This window comes from Ictidomys tridecemlineatus, unplaced genomic scaffold (assembly GCF_052094955.1).
Source record: "Ictidomys tridecemlineatus isolate mIctTri1 unplaced genomic scaffold, mIctTri1.hap1 Scaffold_50, whole genome shotgun sequence".
Lineage (NCBI taxonomy): Eukaryota > Metazoa > Chordata > Mammalia > Rodentia > Sciuridae > Ictidomys > Ictidomys tridecemlineatus.
In genome coordinates, this window is record NW_027523264.1 from 761423 (window position 1) to 788507 (window position 27085).

The window sequence follows — 27085 nt, forward strand, 5'->3', positions numbered from 1 at the left end:
GATTCTGGGCATGTTTCAAATGCTTATTTGGAAAGAAGGAAGTCAGAAAAATAAATAAATAAAATGCTTTATAATTTATATCAAATTCTAGAAAATGCAAAACAATCTATGATGACAGGAGATGTTTGGAGACAGCCCAGAAAAGGAGAGGGGAGGGATTACAAAGAAGGATGAAATACTTTTTTGATTTTGGTGATAGTCTCATGGGTATATTCATGTCAAAACTTATCAAATCCTACACCTTAGATGTGCAATTTATTGTAGGTCAACTATATCTCAATAAAATTATAAAAATAAAGACATAATATTGTCTAATGGACTGGAGTTGGAATGTGAGAGAAAAGAGATCAAAGGTGGTTTGTAAGTTTTGGGCTTTGAGCACCTGGATAATGGGAATTAAATTGTCATTCTTATTTCTGAGATAGGGAAGACTGAAAGCAGATTTTGAGAGAAAAATGAGTTCAGTTTTCAACATGTTGTTAGAGATGCCTACTAGATACATTTTATAACATAATAAATACATGGTAGAAAAGAAATGAAGAATGACTCAGATAGACAGTTTCTCTGTATGATCCACTGGTTCTCCAGAAAGCGCAGAAGTACACTGGACCAACGGGGACCTCTCATGGCCCCTGTAGACAAATATTTGTGCACACCTTTTTTTTCCCATCGTTTTCTTTATTTAACATTGTGAACATGGTGGACTACATTCTTTTTTCTAAGTTTTAAAGATTCAGTTAATTTGGAGAAACAACTGATGGGTTCATTGTTGGAGGTTGATGAATAACCTTAGCAGAGACTATAGTAACAAGCCCTTGGTCACAGACAAACGAGAATGGCTCCACCCAGGATGGGAGCATTGCAGACACTCTTCCTTGGGCTGGCTAGCTTGTGCCTTTCCCCCCTTAACTGTACATATCAGTAATTCAGCTATATTATGATTTAAATCAGATTTTGCTCCTCTTGTCAGAAAGTACAATTGCTTGTTAGTTGATAGGTTGTGATGAAAAGGAGTCTACTCCTTGGGCTTGATACTTAGCTCCATTGCTCACTGGATGTGTGACTGCCTCAATTTACTCTAAAATAAGGATTGGAATAGGACCTACTACTACTGTAAGGTACTATTGTTATGAAGATTAAATGAATTGATATGTATAAAACCTTCAGAATAACAACTGGACATAAAGAAAGCATTCAAGAAATGTTAGCTACTAGCTTTCTTCTCTGACAATCGGTTTTGTCAGTTGGTTCCCACTAAGTTGTGGACTTTTTTGGACCAGGACCAGATATCTTGTCTTTTGATTTTCATTCACTCCCACACCATGCTAGGGCTTTGTCCAGCGTCTGGCATGAATGGTAGCACAAAGTGAGAGTTAAAAATATGCTTTTGAATTAAATAATTTCTTCCCTTACGGATAAAGATAAGAATCTCAAGATCTTAGCCTGAAGACTAATGTCCATCTCTCTGCCCCCACCTGTCCCCGCCTTAAAAAAAAGCAGGCCACTGTCTCCAGTTTACACCCTCACTCACAGTTCCATTCACCTTCCCCTTTCCTAATCAGAGGGATCTTGGGGTGGGGCTTCAAGGAACCTCTAGGAGTTTGAAGGGGAGGGAGCCTGGAACCATAGACTAGCTGTGACAAGTCAGGGGTGGGATTTGGTAGTTCAGAAAAGGAGGTACCAGACCAGGAATGGGGGATGGGAGTGATGGTGGAGTGGGCTAGTTCAGGATGAACCAGAAATGAGACGTTGAGGAAAGCCAGAAAGGACCAGTTGGCAGGGGGGGGGATGGGTGGGTGACTACTAGAATCATGTGGAGGGTCACTTGTGAGGGCACAGAAGCAAAGGCAGGTGATTGGACGAGAACGAGAGTCCTAGTTGCCAAGGCAGCGACTAGAGGAGAAGGTCTTCAGTTGAGGAGAAGGTCTGGACTAGAGAAGGACGGAGCTCCAGCTCCGTGTGTTCTCCAGTAGAGTCTGTGGACTGACCCCCAGATATCCCTGCTGAAGTGTCACCCAGGAAAGGCGTAAGCCTTTCCTGGCGCCACCCCTCTGTGCTTGGCTACCCACACGCCCCCTGAGCCCCACCTCCTACGCGCCCACAGACGCCCGCCGCAGCCTACTTCACCGGCTCACCCAGGTGACCACAACATGGCTGTGGCGCAGGTGCTGGTCTTCTGGCTGTTCATGGTGCTCTTCTGGCTGTTCGTGCTGTGGCCGAACTGGCGAGTGCCAGGCCAACCGGACCCGAGCACCGGCCAGCGCTGGTCGAAACACAAACTCTGTGCAGACGACAAATGCAGCAGTGAGTGCACAGGCGGGTGGGCAGCCCAGGGTCTCCACTGAGGCTCTTTGGGGCCACATGGGGCTCCGATCTCCCTCGTCCCCAGCCCCAAGGGCTGGGTGAGGGGGGTCGCAGGATGACGGGTGGGGAGCAGGAGTGACAGAGCCTCGGGACCCTGCGTGTGTCCCCTCTGGCTCTGCTGGCGCCCCAGCCAGCCCGCTCGGGTTGTGGGGGGCTTCGACTCCCACTTGTTGCCAGCGTTTTATTTTTCTCTACTGACTGAGGCAGGGGTTGGGAAACACGATTCCCCAGGGACAGCTCTCAGTTTATTCCCTTCCAGGATTCGCCTAGGATCTCAGTGGGTGATGGGGTTGTGTCCACGCTGTAGCAGAGCGCTTTTCTGCCTCCTCTACAGGGACCTGGGCCAGTGCAGTATCAGGGCAGATGCTCTCCAGGGCTCGGTGGCCCTAATTCCCGCGGAAGGTTGATGGTGGGGCTCCTTGGGAAAGGCTCACTGGCCCCTTTGTCCTTTTGCTGCACTGGGGATTGGGCTGGTTTTGCCTTTTAACAGGGACTAGAGTTTAGGCTTGGGAAGAGCACCGAGTCCAGGCACGCAATGTGTTCCGAGGTCTCGGCCCCGACTCTGCTTCAATCCTGTCATTTCTGTGCATAGAAGCCTCCCTTCATATTTGAGGTAGGGTAGCAGGTGGGCCAATAATCTTTTGCTTTTGAAAGAGGCCAAGGATCTGTACCAGCCACCTGGGAACTGCAGCCTCTTCTGTGCGCAGGAAGCGGACAGAATTCCTGGATTGGAGGTGGGCAGTGGGGAGGATGTAGCCATTCAGATTCAGATGAAGAGGTTTGTTGCAATAACAATAAAAAATACTCCAAGATTTTTATAAGCCAATTCAGTTTTAGACTCAGTCACTAGTGTTGTTGGAACCTCTTTCCTCTATATATTTACTGGCCCAGAATACTTCTTATGGACTCCCGCTTGGTTTCTAGTAACCTTGCAACTTGATGACTGTGTTGTCCATAAATTGTAAGCAGTACACATTTTAAAATATTCATGCTAAAAAGGCCAAGAAGTTTACCATTGAGCTCTTTATGTCTAAATTGGTCTTACCAAAACCAAATTTTGTAATTTGAATTGTTTGTTCCACTCCAATAAAGAAAAAAGATGTCTCCAATATATGTTAAGAAGTTCCTAGAGGTAACCCTAAGGCTGGAATAAATAAACACTCAGAGAAGCAAAGCAGCTGCCATGATATTTTCTTTCATTTTTGCTATTCTTTGCTATTGAGCGCTATCCTACGTGGGATACCTGGACAATCTCATCACTGATGCTTCGTCAGTACTAAGACATGGTGTTGGTTAGGTTCAGTGGGGTAACATAACTTGAGAAATGGCCTGTGTCCAAACAGATGTGACCAAAAACAACAGGTGGGTCTGTGTTGCGTTGTAGGAAGTAGTGAGGTGTGTATGTAAGGTGTCCTTGTGTGCCTTCCAAATAAGTGCTCCAAAAAAAAAAAAAGAACTAAATAGGTGCTCCATAGTATGCATTATGTTGTCACCTAATATATTACTGATTTATAAATCCTCTATGACCTAAGGGGGAACAAGAGAAACATTGCCATTTCCACTTGTGATGAGAATTCCCCACCTTAAAGTGTCTCTCACCTTCAACTTGGCCTCTTAATTACATATGAATTAGGATGCTGACAGTTCTGAAAATAGTCCTATTTTAGCTTCAAAAAAACAAGTTACCCTCTCCAAATCTGTGTTTGTTCCTCAGACATATATTTTTATAAAACAAACATTCTCGTGTATTTTACTGCTAATTGGCTTTTAGAAAAAGTGTTATTTCCATTTCTTTGTGCTTTTTACATACATCTATTGTCCATTTCATCTTAAATCAGAAACTATTTGGTCAACCAAAAGAAAAATGTTGCTTCTACCAGTTTCTAGATCAATTGTGATCCTAGTCCTGCATTTTAAGCATGAAGGTATTGCCTGACCTTTTCTCGTGGTTAAACTTGTTCCTTGTCAGATAGGATACCCACTTTTGATTTTGTTTATTAAAAAAATACGAATGAGGATGTTTTGAAACAATCTTAATGTTGGATATAGTCAACAATATTTGCTCAGAGAAAATATATTTCCTGGTTATTTACCCAGATCCTGAACCCAGAGACAGCAACTCTGCTGCAAATGAAATTGACAGTGTTTACGGCTGCATGGTAGCACTTGCAGCCACTTAAAGGTAATGTCTTTTAGCAGTTAGTTCAAGTTAATTAACCCCTTGGGGGTTCCTGGATATTCTAACCTCTTCCCTATTACCTCTGCATGAAGCCATACTTAAGCCTGTCCATGTCTACACTCGGATTTACATATTTGCAAAATGAAGCTTTCTATGATTATGAAACAGAAAAAAATTGAGGAGGCCTGCAAGAACCAAGAGTTTCACTGAAACCAGCTATGGTTGGTGGTAGCCACTTTGCTTTTTATTTCTCAGCACAGAGAAAAATAGAGAAGCTTCCTTTTCCCTCGTCTAATTGCAGGGAATATTGTATTTTATAGCAATAAAATCTCTAAGGATTTTAGATACTTTGAGCAGGTGAATTAAAAGTGATTCCAGAGAGTACTGGAAAAACTTGATTTTTGTTCATAGTGGGATTCATATTTCCTGATGAGTCAATATGGACTGTGAAAAATCAAATCCTAATGTTTGTTTTTTTCTTTTTTCAATGTTTATATACAGTGTTAATGTATCGAGGTGAAGCTGTTGAAGATTTCACAGGACCAGATTGTCATTTTGTAAATTTTAAAAAAGGTGACCCTGTATTTGTCTACTATAAACTTGCAGAGGTATCACCAGAACTTTGGGCCGGAAGTGTAAGTAAAAGTTTGACAGGTGTTATATTCTTAATTTTGATGGGTAGCAGTGTAGATTTAAATGACTGATTTCTTGGGGTCTTTGTAGAGTTAACCTGACCTCTTTGCCAGGCCCTGTGCTCCTAACACACCTAAGGCCTGGCACAGCATAGAAAGTCAGGAGACTTTCTGAAACAGAACTGAACTGGTTGTGGTTGCTACTCCTCACATCAAGTTCCAGAAGGCTCTACACATCATAAAGGTCGTCATGGTGAAAACATGACAATTCTTAGCTTTGCTGTTTCAAAAGGGAATGATTCATGGACATTAGAGTTAATCCTGTAAATTAAGTCAGAGATAGTAACTCAGGCATGCATATTTAAAGTTGATTTTTTGTGTATTTTACCTAATCAATTGTGCTGTTTTTACTCTAAAAAAGCAGAATATTATGTCCATTGTGTGCTTTCCACCCCCCCTTTTTTTCTTTTTTGCAACTTCTGGGTCATCCATTTCCTGCTTTTCCTATATTCTATGCCTGAAGGTTCCCCCAGGGGTTCTACTTCCAGCCAGTTGTATGGATCTTCTGATGAAAGACATGACATTGTTTATATCATGCTTTGATATTTTAAATGGGGAGATTCACTAGGAGTGTCCTCCTAGTGGCTTATGAGTATTGTCCTTTTCATTTAAAAAAATGTGATATGTGGATTGTTTACGTAAAATAGTAGCAAGGGTCTTTGATGACTGTAGGAATGTTCTAGTTTAGAGACATTCCGGGTTGCATCCTTGAAAGTTCTCACCGTAAATAAAACACCACACAGCAGAAAATAAGACAGAAAATAAGAGTAATCCCTATGGAAAGCTAGTTTCATTTTGTTGCCATTTCTGACTCTTAGGGAATGATCTTGAAACATGGTGCCTCTAGGTACAAACTTTATATTTAGACAGAGTCCCAGTTGCAGTACTCCATATAAAGAACCATCTATTGTTTCTTTCAAGTATACCAAATAGGATTGGTAACCTTTAAACTTGGAACTGTTTTTCCATGTACCTAAGTGGCATTTTTCATGTAGTAGTCGTCTTTCTTTCCTTCTTTGAGCTTTTGGATAAATGGGCTTGATTTGCATTTTCTCCTCTCACATTGTAGCCTGTTAACTCTGTTCATCCCTAGGACTCTTGCCATTCTGGGTGGCAGCACTCATCCTGTCTTCCTGAGGAGCCCTGCTTTCAGCACCTGACCAGAAAGGATCTTTGCCAACTGATGAGTGTTTGGGTGGCACCTTGTTTGCATTGCTCCTCTGGCATTCATTTGTCCTCTTTGCCTTCAGTCAGGTTGTGTTTTATCTTAGCTTCCTATAAAATGAAAAACTCAGTTAGGAAAGGACCCCTGTCTAATCCATCTTCCTTTTGAATATTTCCTTTCAGGGCAGTGGCACTTAAGTACATTTGTTCTGATAGTAGCTTATGCAGAATTTGTTCTCTTGTGGCAGTTCTTGGCTCCCCACCCACAAATCAAATCAGCAGCACCTTAGCAGGGATGATGTATGGAAGCAAAATTAGATATAAAAATTATTTCCATTCATGAGCCTCCATGATTCTGCATCATTTTTTTCATATCACAAGAAATGGGATACCACCAAGTGTGTAATTATGGAGCTTTATATAATCTATGGTCTCATTTGACACAGATTAAGAAGAGATAAATGTGTTCCCTTTCTCCATACATCTCTGGTTTCTTTCCCTTTTCCAAATTTAACCTTAATAGAATTTTCATCAGAAGGGAAAAGTGTATTTCCCCTCAGACTCGCCTCTCATGTCATAAGTGTTATACTTAAGAAATTAAAAACTCTTTAGTTTTCAAAATGATTCTCCTTTTGAGTTTTCAGTTTTCATTCTGCAATGTTGTTGGTTTTCTAGAGTCTCTGACTTTATCTGCAGTGATGAAACTTTTAATTGCTCCGTCTTATCTAATCTTCATGGCAGTATTCTACCACTAATACTGGCTCTCAGATGGTTTCTAGATATAACAAGAACATTCATGAATGGGGATATTTTAGAGGTAGTGATAAGATGCCTTTTAAAATTTTCTTTTTTGTGCATTTGATTTGCCTATCAGTTTCCTTTAATTATTGGCAAGAATCTTCTGTTCCTTTTAGTCAGTAGTTAGTAATAGGAGTGTCTTTCTCAAGGGGAACTTTATATATCTTTTGTACACTTTATGTAACTTCATATAATTTAACTGTTGGTGCTGAAAATAAATGGGGTTCTTTTCTGCAGAGGATTTATTTTGGGTGAAACTGAAGCTTGATATGTGGTTTCATATGCATTATATTGTAATTTTATTTTCTCCCCTGCTGAGGGCCATTAGGAATGAAGCTTCAAAATTTCCTTGCCAGCGTACCCCATGTTAAATGGATTTCACTGTTGACATTGCATGTAAGGTGACCTTGCTCAAGGACCAAGGCAGATCCGGGTTTAGAGCTGATCAGGTTTGAGGAAGTATCCCACTCCTTAGGGTGTTCCCGGTTTAAGACAAAAGGAGTTTTAGGGAAGTTGGAGGTTGAAGATTATTGCTGCTGGGAGTAGGGCGTGCCTGCAGCCTGAGTTCCCGCTGAGTTCTCCTGGAGAAAAAGTTTTTAGGAGGTGAATTGTTCGGGAGATTGGATTGCCCCCGAACCTGTGTGGAGGCGGTGTGAGTCGGGAATAAAGAATTGCTGTTTGAATCTACAAGGCTGTGAGTGCCTCCTGATTCTGTGCCCAGCCAAGACTGCAGCATTAATTTTCTCCCCCCTTCTGATTAATTAAACAACAAGCAATGTGGCTAAAGGACCGTGCCTGGTAGGTTGTCCAATTCAACATATGGTTCTTACCCGTCACGGGAGAACTGACCTTTAGACGTCAGTTTCCTGTCTTGGGTTGAATCCACTGCAACCAGATCAACCCGTCACTGACTACCGGTCCAGCATTCAGCCATGCTTGTGGATAGGCCTAAGCACCAGTGTGGGTGGGTGAGGTTCTTGCCTCACCTCTGTTGGCCCCCAAATTTTAGACCATCACTAGTAGAAGGGAGGAGGATACAGAAATGCCACGACACCAAGCCAATTGACGGCTCCTTTGGAAAAATTGTGTCACTGGTGACACCATCAGCAAAGATGCCAGCATTACCACAATTAACATGGGGTGCGCTGGCAAGGAAATTGCATCACTAGTGACACCATCAGCAAGGATATGCCAGCAGTACCACAATTCGCTGCACCAGACGATAGTTCACAATGCATGCAACTCATATATAGTCCAAGCAAGTTCTGCAAGCAGTTCAAATCGGAGGAGTCTATCAATATGTTCATTTCCTCCCAAAGTAAATCAAGTCCTTGATTGAGCATTACTTGTTGAGTTATATTCATTGATGCATCAGTTTAAACAGTTTACTGTGATAGTTATCATAGAAGCTGTAGTTTGGTTTTCTTAGTCTTCACTGGCACTGGGATGGAGATGGGAATTCTGGCAATGATGTTAAAGAGACATTATCCTGAACAGAATTATTAAATATAATGAAAAGGAAAAGTGAAAGTAAACAAACAGATCTGTTAATCACCTTTAAAAACAATAGTAAGCAAACAGATCTGTTAACCACCTTTGAAAACAATCATTAACAGCTGTTTACCTAATTTAGATTAAACCACTTAAATCACGTGAATAAAAAAAAAGAAAATTCGGATCCATTTTTTCATGAGCGCTCCTCATATAAAAATATGGACATACACACATACTGACATGCAACACAAAACAGTGCACTCATAACATACAACACGTAAGACAATAATAACAGCCTTGTAGCTTTACCTAGGTAAAATCTCCATTGCAATTTTTAGAAACTCCACAGTCAAAAAATAAAACACAGTCAAAAAACAAAGCTGATCAGAAAAACATTAACCTAGGTTTGTATGAGCTCAAAAAATAAAATAGAACTTTATGATGTGGGAAAAAGGCAATAATAAAATAGATATTGAAAAAAGGCACCGTGGTTAATCACTGTTGCAGATGTAAGAATAGCCAAGCTGGAGCTCTGGATATCAGCTGTTATGGATTTGAGTCAAATTATCTTCTTTTTGGTCTGTAGAAATTGTTTTAGTGTCTCTCGAATCTAAATCGGCTGCTGTTCTCCCTGTGGAAACACAAAAACAGAACCCCGACTCCAGACAAACACTGGGTCAGGAGCTTTCCAATGTCCTGTTAGAATATTTTTCCAAAGTACCTTAGGCTTATGTACATTTTTTGGATACATATGTCTTTCCGCAGCATTAAGTCCTGATGAATCCAAATTTAAAAAGTTTAGAGTAAAAAAAGGGTTATTTTAAGTTTATCTTTGGGGGATATATACCCCTTTAAGATCCTTTTAAATTTAAGTCTTTCAAAAGCATTTTGCCTTAGTTTTTAGAATTACTTTAGTCCTTTTAATTTTTAGATGTGGTTTGAAACCATAGTTGTCTTAGCCCTTTGTATTTTCTATCTGAAATACCTTTACTTGACATTTTTAACCATTTTCCATCTTATTTCTATCTTCTAGTTTTCTTCTAAGGTTTTTATATTTACCCTTAGTTGCTTTCTTCTCTCCTAGTTTTCTTTCATTTCCTATTTTGTGGGTATAAAATTCTTGTCTTTCTACATCTTTTTATCTTCCTATATCTTTATCTTTCTACATCTTCTCTCTTTTTTTTACCTTTTTGTACTTCTGTTTTTGAAGTTTTCCACTTCAAATTTTTAATCTTCTTTATCTAAATCTTTTATCTTATTATCTTCCCATTTTCATGGGTTATATTTTTTTTCCTCCATCGTGAAGGCATCTTAACCACCTTCAATTTAACCTTTTAAAGCTTTTTGCAATGTACTTAGACATTTTACAACTTTTTACTTTACCAAACAAAGATTATCTCATCTCCTTCTTTTTAGTTTAATAAGTACATTTTAATAGTTTGATGAGTAAAACAATCTTCCTTCAATTTAACCATTTAAAGCATTTCATTTATCATCTATACTGTACTATTAAATGTACTTTTTCACCACCTACAGCTTCACTCTTTTAAACGAGGTTTAGATTTTGTTTAAATCGCTTAATATTAGTTTACATGGCTGCCCTTCAACCAAAGACTCTTTTTTACTCCATTAAGAAGCTTTGTCTCAATCTGCCATGTACAAATACCTTTTTTTCTTTCTACCTTTCTCAAGCTTTTAAATTAAATCTAGTTTCCTCAAAATCTTTTTAAATGGCATTTTACAAATTTTCACTTTACCACACAGAGATTATCTCAACTAGAAACATTTCTTTTTCCTTTAACCTTTTATATTAAAATATATTTCCACATCTTGAATCTTTTTATACCTCTTTTTTAACCATTAACCCTTTTTATAAATTCACATTCTAAAACAACCCTTATAAGATTACTCCACTTTAATAAGATGAAATACTTTCATGTTTTTAAGGTACTGTTATACTGTAATTGAAACCCAGCTGAAACTTCTTATACTCTCTGTATATAAATTACACATGATAGAATCTTAACACTTAGTAACCTTGTTTCAGCAAAGACACAGACCAAAGCAATATTAAACATTTTTCCATTTGCCAATTTATGAAAACACACATAATTTTTAAATATATTACCTTATGGAACTTAATAAGTAAAGAGTACTTGATTTCATATTTAGTGGTTGATATTTTAACATTTTAGCTTTGTAAATGAATCAGCTGTCTGTAAAAACCAAGACAAGTATAGTGAACAGAACTAGTCATCTCTTTCTTGTTGAAGAAAAATCCTTCTACAGGATACCATAATGGTCCCATTGATATACTTAATAACTCATCTTTATAAAGCCATGGGCTACATTTTTGTATTGTATCAACATATGCCATAGTTTTTCTTGGTCTTACTGGGGTACCTCCTTCCTCTAACAATTTTTCTTCCTCAGAGGCGAACAACTTCAAACCTTGAGTCAACCATTTTCCTTAGTTTGCCTGAGAAAGTTCTAGGAACAGGCCACTTGAAATGAAAACAAAATAAATCAAAACAAGAACACATTGTTTTTTGAAATGGTCACCCATTTTTTTGCTCTCTTTCAGGAGCGAGCAAATTCACTTACCCCCAAGCTTCAGACATCCCACGTACGGGCCACCATAATGCCGCAGTCTTGGCTGGGCACAGAATCAGAAGGCACTCACAGCCTTGTAGATTCAAACAGAAATTCTTTATTCCCGACTCACACCGCCTCCACACAGGTTCGGGGGCAATCCAATCTCCCGAACAATTCACCTCCTAAAAACTTTTTCTGGAGGAGAACTCAGCGGGAACTCATCCTGCAGGCACGCCCTACTCCCAGCAGCAATAATCTTCAACCTCCAACTTCCCTAAAACTCCTTTTGTCTTAAACTGGGAACACCCTAAGAAGTGGGATACTTCCTCAAACCTGATCAGCTCTAAACCCGGATCTGCCTTGGTCCTTGAGCAAGGTCACCTTACATGCAATGTCAACAGTGAAATCCATTTAACATGGGGTACGCTGGCAAGGAAATTTTGAAGCTTCATTCCTACTTGACAGTGGCCCTCAGCACTCCCCAAGTACTTGTAAAAGTAGATTTGGACAAAGCTAGGAAAGCATATACTATCAATACATCTGCTATAGTGGTAATACATTTTAGAGATTTTTGTATTGTTTTTACTTATTAATTTTTATGACTGTTGTGTATTGGTTAAGAAAGACATAAATATTGGTTTATGAGCAATGCTACAAAATGTACAGGTAAATTCTTGCTAGAGGTTATTTGGAATTGCATTTATAACCAGCTTTGATTTACATAGTTTTAACCATATAGTATCCAATAATCTTCTATGCAGATCTTTTATTTACTTCAGAAGTCTTAACTTTATATGCTCTGTGTTGAGAATTAAGCTAAATGTTAAAAAGAAAACTTCAGTGGTTGGAAATGTTGCTTTTTAATAGTTCTGTACTTAATTTTTATTTGGAATAATAATCTCAGTGTAATTGTTATAGCAACTTTCTTTCTTGGTTATACCATATACCTATCTATTATGTGTATATTTCCTGCCACTTCTGAGAAATCTCTTATTTATATTCCTTGTACAGAATTTATTTGATATTTGTCTCTTTTGCACTATAGGTTGGCCGTATGTTTGGATACTTTCCAAAAGATTTCATCAAGGTAGTTCGTGAATATACTAAAGAAGAGCTACAAATTCCAACAGATGTAAGTTATGGATTTCTTTTTTGTTCTCAATTGTAAACTGGCTTATAAATCCATCAGTTATATTCAGTTAACTGCTTCTGAATGTTTTATAATGTGTTTGGGGGGCAATCTAACATTTGTGTGTCAGATTTTCATTTGAAATCAGACTACCTGTAAAAAAAAAAGTTTGAAAGGCATTCAAGGGTGATTATATTATAATCTGAGAGTTGTCTAATGTATTGAAACAGATATTCTAAGAGGCAAATAATTTCATTTTACAGGCAAAACTCATTGGATAGTTATTAGACATTTTAAGTATATTTAGGTTAAATTAATAAACTCTAACTTTTATACTAGGCTAGAAATATGTACTTACAAAGGTTTCTTATTCTTAGTCATATACGGGATCATAGTCATGTTATAGATTTGGAAAAGGGGACCTGAGCGTTTCAGGTGATGTTCAGTCTCAGATCTTTTAAGGCCGGAACTGCTTCCTTTATACAACATTCCTGTATGGTGCTCTGACTTAAATTGATTTTGTGACTGAAAGGATTTCGTGTTCTAGAATTCTCACTTCAGCTGATTATTTTCTAGAGTTTTAAATTGTATAGTAATTGATGCCCACCAACACTGAAACATCTTTGGGCAGCTCTTTGTAGTGGCTGTAGAATATGCAAACTGCTAGGCTAGGACAGTTCTTAGATTAGATGGACTGAATGGATAAAGTCATCCTGTTTGTTGTTGCTGTTTCTAAAATTTCTTTATAATCTCAGGGGCCATAAAATCACTTCTGTTGCTTGTTGGACTTCATTGTTGGTAAAGAGAGTTCTTGGGATTTAAGCTGTGACAGCAGTTCACTGATTACAGAGAACTCATTTGTTTTGAACTCTGCCTTCTCATTGTATTTCCCATTACATGCATCCCTCATGGCTTAGAAATGCATGTGATGAGGAGAGGAAATCACTCATCCCTACTACATTGAACTGCCTCCCCCACCCCCAGAACCCCCGCAGAATATTATGAAGATTTAATTAGGAATGGAAATTTTTTAAAAACATGTCCATTCATACTATGGCTCCTTTTATATCAATTTGCTTACTAGTAGCAAGAAGGAAGACTAGATAATATACACATAATTCTGAGAGAGATCTTAGTGACTGTGAAACCCTGATGAAGAGAAAGGTGTATACCTTGTTGAATCTTGTTTTCAGTTTGTTCTTGTGGTAATAATAATGTGAGGAGCCTCCTTAATATCATTCTTTATTCCATCCAATGTACTTGTATCTCAGTAAGATACTTTAAAACTGATTCATTTTTCTCAATGCTGCAGGATCTTCCAGCTTCTCCTGAGCAAATGATTAAGAGTTAAATTTCTGAAACATAGGTGTAGATATTAAGAGCTGGAGGATCCTATAAGTGATACCTTGCCTTTCCCTACTTATGTTCAGAGCAAATTGAGAGAGACCCAAGAGTCAGGCAGTTGGAGACCAAATTGTCACCATTTTTACTCATTATGCTTTTTAAAGAATATGACCCATGTTAAAAAAAGAAAGAAAGAAAGAATAGACTTTCTAACACTGTAGTCTAGAAAAAGACAGATTTACTCAGCCATAGATGGAGTTAGGCAGTGGGGGTTGGAGGAGGGTAATGTGGTTGACCTCAAAGATTCTTTAGAACCAATCCTGAATTTGGGAGCGTGGATGAGTTTGCTTTTGTGATACTTTGTTATTGACACATTAATGGTTTTCTTTTCCTTACAGGAGAAAGATTTTGTTTGTTTTGATGTTGGAGGAGATGATTTTGATAATTATAACGTAGAAGAACTTCTAGGATTTTTGGAATTGTATGATTCTGCAAATGAAGATTCTGAGAAAGCTATAGAAAAAGTGGGACAATTTCCTGAAGTCTCCCAGGATGTTGAACCTGAACCTAAACCATTAGTAGCAAACTTACAACAAATTGAAAGTGCATTCTCAGAAAACACTGTGGATGTTGAGGAACAATTTTTGGCTCAGAAGAACCATCCTCATGCAGATAGTCAAACAGATAATGCTCAGGGTGAACAAACTTCACTTGAACTTTTTGAAGAAATACTACCAGATAAATTGAAAGTGCCAGAAAGTGAAAAAAACAAAACCAGCAACATTTCTCAGGTCTCAAACGATCAGGAGAAGACTGATGCTTATAAACTTTTGAAAAAAGAAATCAATCCTTATCTAGAAACCAAAGAAAACAAACAAGAAATGAGTATAATTTGGAAGATTTTAAAGAAAACTGAAACCACAGCCAAAAGGGTAGACATTTCTCAGGTCTCAAACGAACAGGAGAAGACTGATGCTTATAAACTTTTGAAAAAAGAAATCAATCCTTATCTAGAAACCAAAGAAAACAAACAAGAAATGAGTATAATTTGGAAGATTTTAAAGAAAACTGAAACCACAGCCAAAAGGGTAGACATGATGGACAAGGAACGAGGTGATATGGAAATGGGAAAGGAGGAAAGTTTTGGGGGGAAGAAAACAGTTGTACATTTAATCAAAGCAGATATATTTTGGATAAGAATGCAAAGTGCAAGTGAATGTTCAGGGTAGAATATGAACCTGTAAAGAGATAATCTTTGCTCTGGATCCTATTGGTCTATGTCCTGAGCTCAGGAAGGAGATAGGTTCACCATTTGGCTCCTAGGTTACTTTGAACATATTTGAAAGGCACATTAAGCAAGCTAGACTTATGGAATTCCCTTCTCTATACTGGCTCATTGAGACCAGCACACTTGTAGATGAAAGAGTTCCTGTTATTTCTGAGCAGAATAGACATTTTACACTTTTGTTCTGGACCAGAATTCTCTTCTGCACATTTATTCATGTGAGTGTATGTTGGTTTGCCAAGGGAAGGTAAGTTATTGAAGCCTCTATCATAAATGTATTTGTTTATGAAATACTTTGGATTAAATACTTTGGATTAAAGGCTTCTTTATAAATTTGACTGTATAGTTCAGTCATCCTTTAAATGGGATGAAAATAATTAACCCTCCCGTATCCTTGCCCAGTTGTTCTCATGGGCTCATGCCAGGACATGGAGGGCAGTGTTGAGGTATCTGGAACTGTGTGCTGAGGGGGAGTGCTGATCATTGGGCTTAAGTGGGGGTAGATAGTGTCATCCATCTGGCTCAATGCATTCTTCTCCCTTGTAGAGATGCAGCCACCCCATGAAGATGATTTTCCTAAAGAGAACACAAATCGTCCTAATAGAAATCTTCATGAAGAGCCAAACCTCCTGCGTCATCATTTTAATATGAACCATCCTGAAGAGCCCAGCCTCTTGAATCAACCTGTGACTGAGGACATGGGTGTTTCAGAAGTGTCTCAGATCCCAAATACTGAGAAAGTAGACCCAGGTAAAGCTTGCCAATTTTTCTCTACAAAGTAGAGGCATTACCATAATGAAGGCTTTCAAGGATATTTGTTGCCAAAGGTACGAAATAGAGCAGAGAGTGATATAGGTACATGTGAGTTCAAAAAAAAATATCTTAAGTGAGAGAAAAGCAAGAATAAAGATGACTAGAAATCAAAAATAGGCCAGAGACTGTAACTCACCTAAAAGCAAATGTTTAGGTATGACTAGCTTGTGTAAACCATTTACAACTAAAATATTTTTCTTCAAAGGCCTTATGCTCTAAAACTGTAGTTTTCAACCAGACCAACAGCACCAGAAACTCTAGGGGTGGGACCCACAATCTGTGTTTAGCAGGCCTTCCAGGAAAGTCTGGCCTAGTACAAGTTAGCTTGAATAATCACTGTTCATAGTCTCATAAATTCTGTGTTTTTCTTCCCTTTTCTTCTAAATGGAATATAATATAGCTCAAGTCCTGTTTTTACTTGCTTCCTGGACATGGTAATTAAACTTTTTCAAATGCAGTCAATGGTCCAGATCTTTATACTATATACTTACAGCAAACAGTACAGAACTGCAATCGATTTTAGATTGACACTTACGAATACTTCATCATAGTGCACAGTATCCAGTGGGAGATGAGAAACAATTTTTCAAAAAAATCCCCAATAATGGCATCAACAGCATTCTACTTTTGTGTTGCTCACTCTCATTTTATCAGTAAATTAGATGATGACTAATTGTTTATTTTAATCCATCCAGTATGGTGCTATGAAGCCATAATTACTGTATTTTGTGTTTTTAAAGGTTCTGGTCTGTAAGCATAGCTATAAGCATTATCCTGCACCAGTGCAGGGCTTGGCAGCACTGATCTGAACCTCCCCCCCACCATCTGCACACACAGAGTGTAGGAGAACTCATAGCAAGGGGGGATTCAGTTAATTTGAGAAGGAATAACATATGAGTTCTCCCATTTTCCAGAAGACATTGCATCTATATATGAACACTACTGACTTCTGAACTGTCTTTAACTCTATAAGGTTATGAAAATGAATCACGCACCATTACGCTTTGTTATTTTCATGCTCCAAAACTTTCAAGAATAGGGAAAACTTGACTTACAAAATTAAGAATGAATTATTTCCCTGGCCTTTTAAGTTCCACCACAAAATGATGTCAATGACCTTTAATAGGTAAAATCTTCCCAAATGTCATTTAATGTGTCTCAGGTGCTGAGATGCTGAGCCAATGGGGCAGACTTCAGCAGCAGTCAAATTCATAGACCAATAGTGAATGGAGGGCCTGGGGTTGTAGCTCAGTGGTAGAGTGCTTGTCTAACATATGAGGCACTTAGTTTGATTCTCAGCACTGCATACAAATAAATAAAATAAAGGTCCATCAAAAACTAAAAAAAAATTAGGCAAAAGCTTAAAAAATAGTAGTGAATAGAATCTCAGGGTTGAGAAAGACCTTAGAGGCAACTGGTCCAACTTCTTAATAACTGCATGCTGGACTCCTGCTGTTTAATCAAACATACCCCAGGCTCATGTAACTCATACTGAAATTCCACCCCTACAAGCTCTCAGGTCTAACTGGAATTCTACCTCATTCACAGAGCCTCAATGCAGGTCTGTACCCAATTCCCTTTAGTCTCTCTTGGTACTACTGTGTTCTTTTTAAATAGCTGTCATCTGTCCATTCAATAAATAATTGTTGAGTATCTCTGCCAGGTGCCAGATACTATGTTAAGCCTTGGCCCATTCCACCTGCAAATCTGCAAACCAAGACTCCCTCTCTTTCAGCTTTCCTAAAATTTTAAACACAAAGTTTCACCAGCACTAAATCCATGTTTTTTGAATGTGACCCTGTCTATATATCTCTGGTTTTAAAAATTTTCCTTGAGTAAATATTGTTTTGGTAGCAGTTGTATGGCCATGGAAGTAGTGAAGAGTAGACTGGAGATTGTTCATTTTATAATTGAAGGGTTTGACAGCTCTAATTAGGATTTTGAAGTTTTCTTCTCTGTTGTGTTAATTGTCTTTAAGAGAGCCACATATTCCAGGCACTGTGACTCATATATTTAGTGAAACACTCGATGAATATTGAAACTGAAGAGAGACAATTCTTATTCTATAGCATAAAATAAAATAGCAATTTCCCCTTTCAATTTTAGAGCTACTTATAACAGAAGGTACTCCTGTTGATGCTGCTGATACAGAAAACCAACTAGAGATAAAGGTCGAAGAGCCAGCAGATGCCACCCTTTTGGACAACATACTTTTCTTGTTATATTCATTCTTGCTTTATTTGTCTAAGATGGTAAGTTTGACATAGTTTCTTCAATTAGAATGTTGATTATTTATTAGTTTTTAAGTGGCTTCTGGTCATGAAGTGAAAAACTTAAAATGTCTTTATGAAAATGACTCTTGACCCTTTGAGTACATAGCTCCTGAAACAAAAGCCATAGGGGTGTGGCTTTAATGGTTACTTGGTTTAGCACATGAGGAAGATTTGCTGTCTACCAAGGCTAGACATTTACACACCTGTAAAAACTTGGTTCTTCCCCTCAGAACCCTTCATTCTGGCAGGGAGATAACAGCATTCACTTGAAACACAGTAAGATAATGGCAGAAAGAGAGGTATTTATTCGATGGTAGAACATTATTGTCCATAAATGCATTTATTATGGTTGGAAGGGTGATAAGTAAGGTCAGAAAGTGGTTGAGATGTGTTTGAAGCACAGGCAAAGGGCAAACAGGAGTCTGACATGTGGTTTGTTGTTGATTAGACAGGCTGGGGTGGTGGGGGAAGCTGGCAGTCAGAAGAAATGTGTTCAGAGAAATGGAAACATGAAGAAAGGATATTTGGGGAGGGCAGGAGAATGTGAATAGTTGGTGTTGTAAAGTGTGAAGTTGGAGGGGGATGGGCCTGTTGGAGAGGCCAGCAAATCTTAAAGGAAGTCATGAGCCAAAGTAGCATTAGACCATTAATAGTGGGGATCCTTAGAAAGTTTTAAGAATGAAAGGAATTAGGTTAGATCTGTTTCTTAGAAAGAGTCACTTAAGGCTGATCTTTCTAAAGAAAATCATGATCCAAATAAGACATTTAATCTGTCTAGAAGCTTATCTAAGCATTTTAGGACTTACCTCCCCCCTATTGGTATTTGTTGATATTGGACGTATAGAGTTTAATTATAGGAATGAGAAAGCTTTTAGAGGTTGGAGGATAAGATGGTCCTAGGGCCATTGTGACAGTAATCCTCCTCAACTGAAGTTGTTTCCTGTAGGTTGTATTATTTCAAGGCTTGTGTAAGAAAGATGATGTTGTTGTTTTCCTTGTAAAATGTATAGATTTTGAAGCCAGGTAGATCTGGTTTCAAATCCCAAGGTTATCATTTAGAAGTTTGGGCAAATAACTAAACTTTTGAAAAAAGTTTTCCTCATCTGAAAAATGTAGATAATGCTTACTCCAATCATAAGAATTAAATGATTTGACAAGGTAAAATGTCTGGTGAGGTGTCTGGCATTTTGAAGGGTTTTACCCCTACACATGCCCTAATTCTCATGTAGACAGTCAGAAGGTGGTATAAAGACAATGAATACCTGGGGAGGAAAGACCACCAGGGTGGAAAAGATGTGGTGGGGAGAAACCATTTTTCAGTTGGCTCCATGTTTGTTCATGATGGTGGCAGCCACCTGGGTAAGGGGTATATACGAGCCAGGCAGTTAGAATAATTATATTTCCAGTGATTAAAGCAGTCTTCCACAGTCATAATTTGATTATCAGAATGAATCAGCATCACTTGGAAAGTTAACAGCCTCACGATATGGGAAGGATTTCTTTATTCATATTTTTAGGTATGCACAGAGCCCTCCTCTAGGTCTAGGTCAGGGGACATGAATGTGGTGCAGGTATGGTCAGTGATTGTACGGTGATAGGTAAGACATAGACGTGAGTGGCAAAGAAGAGGCACAACGTTAGGAGACTGATTTGAGAGGAGATTTCAAAGAGGCATTTTGATGGCCCAGTATGTACAGGACATTGTGCGAGGACTAAAAGAGTCTAACAGGTGTAAGGCATGATTGTGATTTTTGAAAGCCTTAAGAAAAGGACTTAACAAATATATGCAAAAATTATGAACAAGTCAATGTAAAATCTTAAACAAGTAGTATGATATCTGATAGGACTGGAGAATAATAGGCTCTGATGTGTTTGGGAGATGTGCACCAATCAGATTCATTGATCAATGGAATCTTAGCAGAATCTTAGTGTTAGAAGAAACCTTGGAAGGCTGTTAGTCTAGTTTCTCACTCATTGCTGTTATTTTCTTTACTGTGGCCCTGACGAATAGTTATGAGGCCTGTACACCAGTATTTCCTAGCATGAGTCACTCTCTTACAAGGCTATATGTTCTTCTGTTGTCTAGTTCATCCTTGTATTGACTCCAAATTTTCCTCCACATGATTTCCTCTATAAAATTGAATACTTTTCTACATAGAAATCCTTTAAATATTTGAAGTTATATCTTAATTTAAAAATTATTTTTAGTATTTTTATCATGGAAACTTTCAAATAAGAGCAGAGAGAATAGTAGGGGACTATAGGTAACCATAACATACTGTATATTTTAGAATACTAGAAGAAACGATTGTGAAAGTTTTACCATAAAGAAATGATGTTTGAGGAGGTAGATATATTTAACTGATTTAAACTTTACATAGTGTATACATGCATCAAAATGTCATGTTACCTAATTCAATAATTATAATGTTTGTTTCTATGTACTAGTTAAAAAATAAATTTAATTAGAAAAGCTTTAAAGAAAAGCATAGAGAATAGTATAATGAACCCACGGGCCATCACACAACTTAACAGTAATTCCTTGATAGCCAATATCAGTGAGTTTTTTAAATTTGTTCTAATTGGTTATACATGATAGCAGAATGCATTTCAATTCATTGTATATAAATGGAACAAAACTTTTCCTAGTTGTACACAACACGTGTAGTCCTATATGTACCTCGGGTAATGAGGTTCATCTCATTCCACCATCTTTCCTATCCCTCTGCCCCCTCACCTGTCCTACCTCCCCTTTGCCCAAAGTTCCTCCATTCTTTCTATGCCCCTTACCACCCACCTCACCCCCATTATGGGTCAGCATCCACTTTCAGAGAGAACATACAGCTTTTGGTTTTGGGGATTGGCTTACTTCCCTTAACCTGATATTCCCATTCACCCGCAGATGCCATAATTTTTTTCTCTTTTAATGCTATAAGTAATATTCCATTTCATATATGTACCACAGTTTCTTTATCCATTCATCTGCTGAAGGGTTGGTTCCACAAAACTATGGAATGCTTCACAAATGTGGGTGTCATCCTTGCTCGGGGACTATGCTAATTTTTTCTGTATTGTTCCAATTTTAGTATATGTGCTGCCAAAGCAAGCACACTCTGACTTTTAACAAATGTAGATACCCAGGTAAAAACTACCATAATCAAGATATAGAACAGTTTTTTTTTCACTAGAAAAGGGGTTTCCTTGGGATCCTTCCCAGTGAGTGCCTTCACCACCTGTTCCAGGCAACCATTGATAACTTTTTTTTTAAACTATAGATTCATTTTTCCTACAGTACTGTTTCATATATATGCCACTATAAGTGGACTCATATCTAGGAGTGCAATTGCCTCCTACGTTTAATGTATGTTTTTGTCTTATGTGATACTGTCAAGCCATGCTAAAAAATGACCACAATCATTTTATACTTCCACCAGCAATTTAGGAGACTTCCACTTGACTTCATCTTCACTAGCACTTGGGCCATTCTAGTGGGTATGTCTTTGTGAGTTTATTTCCTGATAATTAATGATATTGAGTGAACTTTTTTTTTTTCTTTTGAGATAGGGTCTCACTAACTTCCTTAGGCCCTTGATAAGTTGCCAGCCTCACACTTGGGATCTTCCTGCCTCAACCTGGGATTGATTGCTGGGATTACAGATATGTGCCATGATGCCAGGATCAAATACTTCTTCATGAGCTTGTTGACCATACTGTTTTTGTACGTCAACTCTCTCTGGCTAGCTGGAATCCAGACTTCTCCCAGCTCAGTGCCAACTGTGGGATTGGTTAGCTTATAGTTGTTCTTGGCCCTCACAGGTACTGCTTAGAATGTAGCCCCAAACTGAAGACCACCTCCATGCAGATTTCTGGAACTCTTTTTCTTTGTGGCTCCCATGTTTCTGGTAGTTTTCTCTACATATTTTTGGCTGCTTAATCTCCTGGAACTCTGGTCTCTCTCTCCTCAGTGAGACTGTTGTGCCCCATTTGTGTTCCCATTTTCAAACTGAGGTCTAGAGGGTGCCTCCAGGTAGAATGCTCACCTATTTGTTCTCCTGCTCTTAGGGGTGACAGTTGCATGTTCCTTGTGGCTTTCTATCTGAAAAATAGCTCTTTAAAAATCTTTTTTGACTGGGCATGATGGCACATGCCTTAATCCTAGTGGCTCGGGAGGCTGAAACAGGAGGATCACAAGTTCAAAGCCAAAAGTGAGGTGCTAAGTAACTCAGTGAGACCCTGTCTCTAAATAAAATACAAAATGGGGCTGAGACTGGGGATGTGGCTCAGTGATCAAGTGCTCCTGAGTTCAATCCCTGGTACCAATATATATATTCCTACTTTCTGGTTGCGTTCAGTGGGAGAAAAGTCTCATATAAGTTACTCTCTATTGATTTCTCCTTTTGTTGTAACTTTTTGCAATAATTGAAAAAAATATGTTTGTGGGACTTCTAGGATATATTGTAGTTTGGGTGAATAAATGACATCCCCCTGGTACAACAATTTAACCTGTTTTCTCTATTGCCTTTTTTTTTTTTTGGTGGTGCTGGGGATTGAACCTCGGGCTCCATGCATTCTAGGCAAGTGCTGAGCTAACAACCTCAGCCTTTCTCTGTTGCTTTATATTTCTTGGAAATTGGTAGTCAGGTTTAGGTTCAATTCTGATTCTTATGAAAATTTAATAGGAAATATTGCATTGACATCTGCATGTCCTCTCCTTTGATGTTGACTACTAGTCAACAGTGACCTTGGTGAGATTTGCTAATATATTACAGATTGCAAAATAGCAATGGTCTGAATTGCTGGGATTTTTCTTTCTTCATTTAAAGGTTGGGATGCCTATACAAATAAAAATTTATGATTGATTATTCTTTCTTTTTTTTTGGTACTGGGGATTAAACTCAGGGGCACTTGGCTAGTGAGCCATATCCTCAGCCCTATTTTGTATTTTATTTATACACAGGGTCTCACTGAGTTGCTTTAGCAATTCACTTTTGCTGAGGCTGACTTTGAACTTGCTATCTTCCTCCTCAGCCTCCCAAGCTACTGGGATTGCAAGTGTGTGCCACAGCGCCTGGCTATGATTGATTATTCTTTACACAGATATTCAGTTTGTATAGTTAAGGCAGGAGATAAACATTTGATTCCTTTTCTTCATTTAAACACTTTTCAGAATAGTAAGGTATTATTCTAGCATTATCAAATGATACCCAAAGGGGCTTTTGAAATCTTTTTAACTTTTATTTAAGAGTCAATATGATGTCATGCATTTAAAAATATTTGGTGTGTTTAATCCAGTTAGGAATAGTAATTGTTCTTATCTGATGCTCAATTTCTCTCCCTTTTGCCTTGTAGAAGCCTCTTTATCTTGGCTCCTGGGACCCTTTGCCACCACCTAGTGGTCATTGTTACCTGTTTCCCTTGCTTTTGAACTATGAGATGTTCCAAGTTCATCTTAAACATTCCCTGTCCAGACCTTGAAGGAACTATTTCTCTAAAAGAACTTTGGTTTCTTTCAATAGGAAATGATATTTAGAGGCTACATTCCAAGTACTAGGATTGCTTATTGCTCAAATTGACTGTCATTTGTAAGCCTTTTTAGTGAACAAAGCTCAGAAATATGTGGGGATTTTTGATCATGTCATTTAGATAATTCCCATGAAAATTCAGGATGTTAGAGAGATTTTACTTCACTTTATCTATCTTAGATTTGTGTTTTCTTTCTCTGATGTTGGAGTTCCAGTTTTCAATGACATAAATATAATTGTTTACAGTCTTGTGCCACTTAATGACATTTTGGTCATTAGTGCATAATAATGGAGCTAAAAAATTCTTGACACCTAGTATTTTTAATCTTTTTTGTGTTTTGATATGTTTAGATATATAAACATTTACAATGTTACAATTGTCTACAGAATTCAGTATAATAATATCTTATAGGTTTTTATCCCCAAAGCGATGATATATCATATATGAATACCTACGTGTGGAAATGGCTATATTTTCTAGGTTTGTATAAGTATACTCAATGATGTTTACACACTGAAATTGCCTAAGATGTGTTTCTCAGAATTTATTCCCATTATTAAGCAACACACGACTATATTTATGTTGTTTAAAATACTTTCAGGAATGTATTCCTGAAATGAGATGAAATTCTCTTGTCTTTAAGCTATATCCCACTAAGGTATGTTTGAAATAATTCATTTCTGTGGTTTGTCACCAACATGATATCACAGGTTGTTTCATTTTTGCTTTCAATATTTAGGTGTTAATTTTTAAAGATTTTTTTATTTATTTTACAATTATTTAAATATTTAGAAGAGCCAAAGTTAATTTGTGAAAATAAGTTGTTTCTGTTTTCTGGTACTGGTGATTGAACCCAGGGCTCCTATCCACTGAGCCACATACCTAGGCTCTTTATTTTTTATTTAGAGATAGTTCTCACTAAGTTGCGTAGGGACTTGCTAAGTTGCTGAGGCTAGCTTTGAACTTGTGATTCTCCTGCCTGATTTTGAAAGAACTCTAGCTTTTGTCCCAGTTCTGTCTACCCTGATATTACTCTCTTTTATAATTAACTTTTAAAATTTATTTCATTATGCATTCTGCTATTAAAAAAATAAGCAAATGAGAAAAGGGATATGCAGCTCAGTGGTAGAACACTTGCCTACCACACATGAGGCCATGTGTTCAATCCCCAGCACCATAAAAAGAAAAAGAAAAGCAAATGATTTTTACATCTAGCTATGATAGCTTTATATAGGTACTGGCTTCACCTTCCCAACTGAAACAACTAAAATAAATATGAAAAAAACCCACAAACATATAAAATTTTAAGATCCAGTAACATTGAAGATCAAGCAACAAAGAATGATTCTGGAAACATAAAGAACAAATGCTATGAGCTCTTTAGTTGCCCCAGCTTTTACTATGTTAAGAGATTCCCAAGCCATGACAAAGAAGGGGAAGTCAGGCAGAACCAGAGGATACCATGAATTGAGAGATGGTGCTGAGATTCCAGGAAAACCGAAGTGACTAGAATTCACAGGGTGGAGTACCAAAAGAAGGTTGCTACATTGAGAGACAATTCTGGAAATCTGTGAAAGGCTCTCTGAGTGTTCAGCAGGGTATTGATCTGCACATAAGTGTGATGAAACTGCTTAGCAAGTCAGAGAAACCATCTTAAGTGATTAGAAGGAACAGGTCTTAACACAGGGACCAGAATAGCACCTGGAAAAAACTATCTAAGGAAGTTGGGTAGAATAATCAGAAGGGTGTTACCTCGGACTATTACAATTTATGTCATACCTAACAAATATTCAGACCCAAGAGAATCAAATTGTTTCCAGTAATTTAATTGTATACGAAATATTAAGAATAGTAATTCGTAATGTATGGCATCGAATCAAAGCTTACCAGGCATGCAAAGAAGCAAGAAAAATACAATCCACAATGATGAGGAGAAGAATCATCCAATCAAAGCCAACTGAGAACTATCGGAGATGTTAGAATGAGGTAATGGCATTTTTTAAAAAGTCATTACTACTATATTTCGTGTGTTAAAAAGGTAAAAAGAGATATAGAAGATATATTTTAAGAAAATCAGACTTCTAGAGTTGAAAATATATGATAAACACAGTGGATGGGATTAATGCCAGAATAAGCATTGTGATGAAATTGTTAGTGAACTTGAGGACATAGCAGGAGAAGTACCCCAAATGAAACAGGGAAAATTTCTTCTGTTAAAGAAAAGTGAACCAGAGCATCAGTGAGCTGTGGGACAGTTTCAAGTTGAGCTATGAGAGGTATTCAGAAAAATATTTTAAGAAATGATGGCCAAAAATTTGTGAAAACTGTACATCTGCAGATCCAAGATATTAAATGGGACTACAGTACAAAAAGCATGAATAAAGCTATATCAAGGTATATTATATCATAAATTGCTCAAAACCAGTGATAAAGAGCAATCTTAGCAGTTAGAGAAGACATTTATGTAGAGAAGAACTAAGGATGACATCAGATTTCTTGTCAGAAATTAGGCATAAGAGAATATAGTGGAGTGATACCTTTAATATATTTGAAGAGTAATAATGTTGGCCGATAATATCATGCCCAGTGAAATATCTTTCTAAAATGAAGACTTGTACTGACATACAAGCTGAAAGAATTCACCTACACTTGCACCAAGACAGCAGATGGAAATAATGGAATAAAGGAGTAAAGAACACTGAAAATGGTGACTGTGTGCATAAATATTTAAAATAATTTTTCTTATTTGAACATTTTAAAAAGTCATTGACTGTTTAAAGACAAATATCAGTGTAGTATGGGACTTAGAAAACATGTAAAGTAAAATACATGACAACAGTATAAATCTCAGAAGGGTAGTAACTATTGTAACGTTCTTATTGAATATGTGAAGTAATATAGTATCATCTGAAGGTAGATTGTGACAAATTAAAGATGTATATTCTAAACCCTGAAGCACTAAGATTAGAAAACAGAGTTATAGCTTAATAAGCCAATAGAGGAATCACTAAAAATACCGATAGTGGTATTTCTGCAAAAGAAGACAGAAAGAAAAGAAAAAGAACAAAGAACAGAAGGAACAAATAGAAGATTATATTAAGCTTACACCTATGCACGGCAGTAATCCTATTAAGTGGAAAGTATCTAAATACATCAGTTAAAAACAGAGATTGTCATATTGCCTAAAGAAGCAAGACCCAAATAGATGTCTAAGGGAATAACACTGTAAATAGAAAGACACAAAGAAGTCAAAATTAAAATGATTGAACAAGGTATCTCATGTTAAACACTAGTCAAAGGAAATCTGGAGTAGCTACATTAAACCAAAAGAGGTTGTGGGGCAAAATATATCATCAGGACTAAAGAAAGTTATTTCCTAATGATAAACGAATCAGTCAAGATTATATAATAAACCTAAATGCTTGTACTTTT

The 27085-nt window shown here is 37.6% G+C and overlaps 1 protein-coding gene and 1 non-coding gene across 2 annotated transcripts in view; one reads left to right on the plus strand and one right to left on the minus strand.

Annotated features, from left to right (window-relative positions):
* The window catches only part of LOC144373801 (transport and Golgi organization protein 1 homolog), a 95954-nt gene that overhangs the window by 42700 nt on the left and 26169 nt on the right, over positions 1-27085 (plus strand). The window contains exons 7-11 of the mRNA XM_078036788.1: positions 5045-5178; positions 12332-12418; positions 14158-14872; positions 15591-15794; positions 17964-18109. Coding sequence (XP_077892914.1) covers positions 5045-5178; positions 12332-12418; positions 14158-14872; positions 15591-15794; positions 17964-18109 — 1286 coding nt within the window. The remainder of the gene's footprint in view (positions 1-5044; positions 5179-12331; positions 12419-14157; positions 14873-15590; positions 15795-17963; positions 18110-27085) is intronic.
* On the minus strand, positions 21134-21240 carry LOC144373826 (U6 spliceosomal RNA). Its single transcript, XR_013433373.1, has one exon. It is a non-coding gene; the product is annotated as a U6 spliceosomal RNA (small nuclear RNA).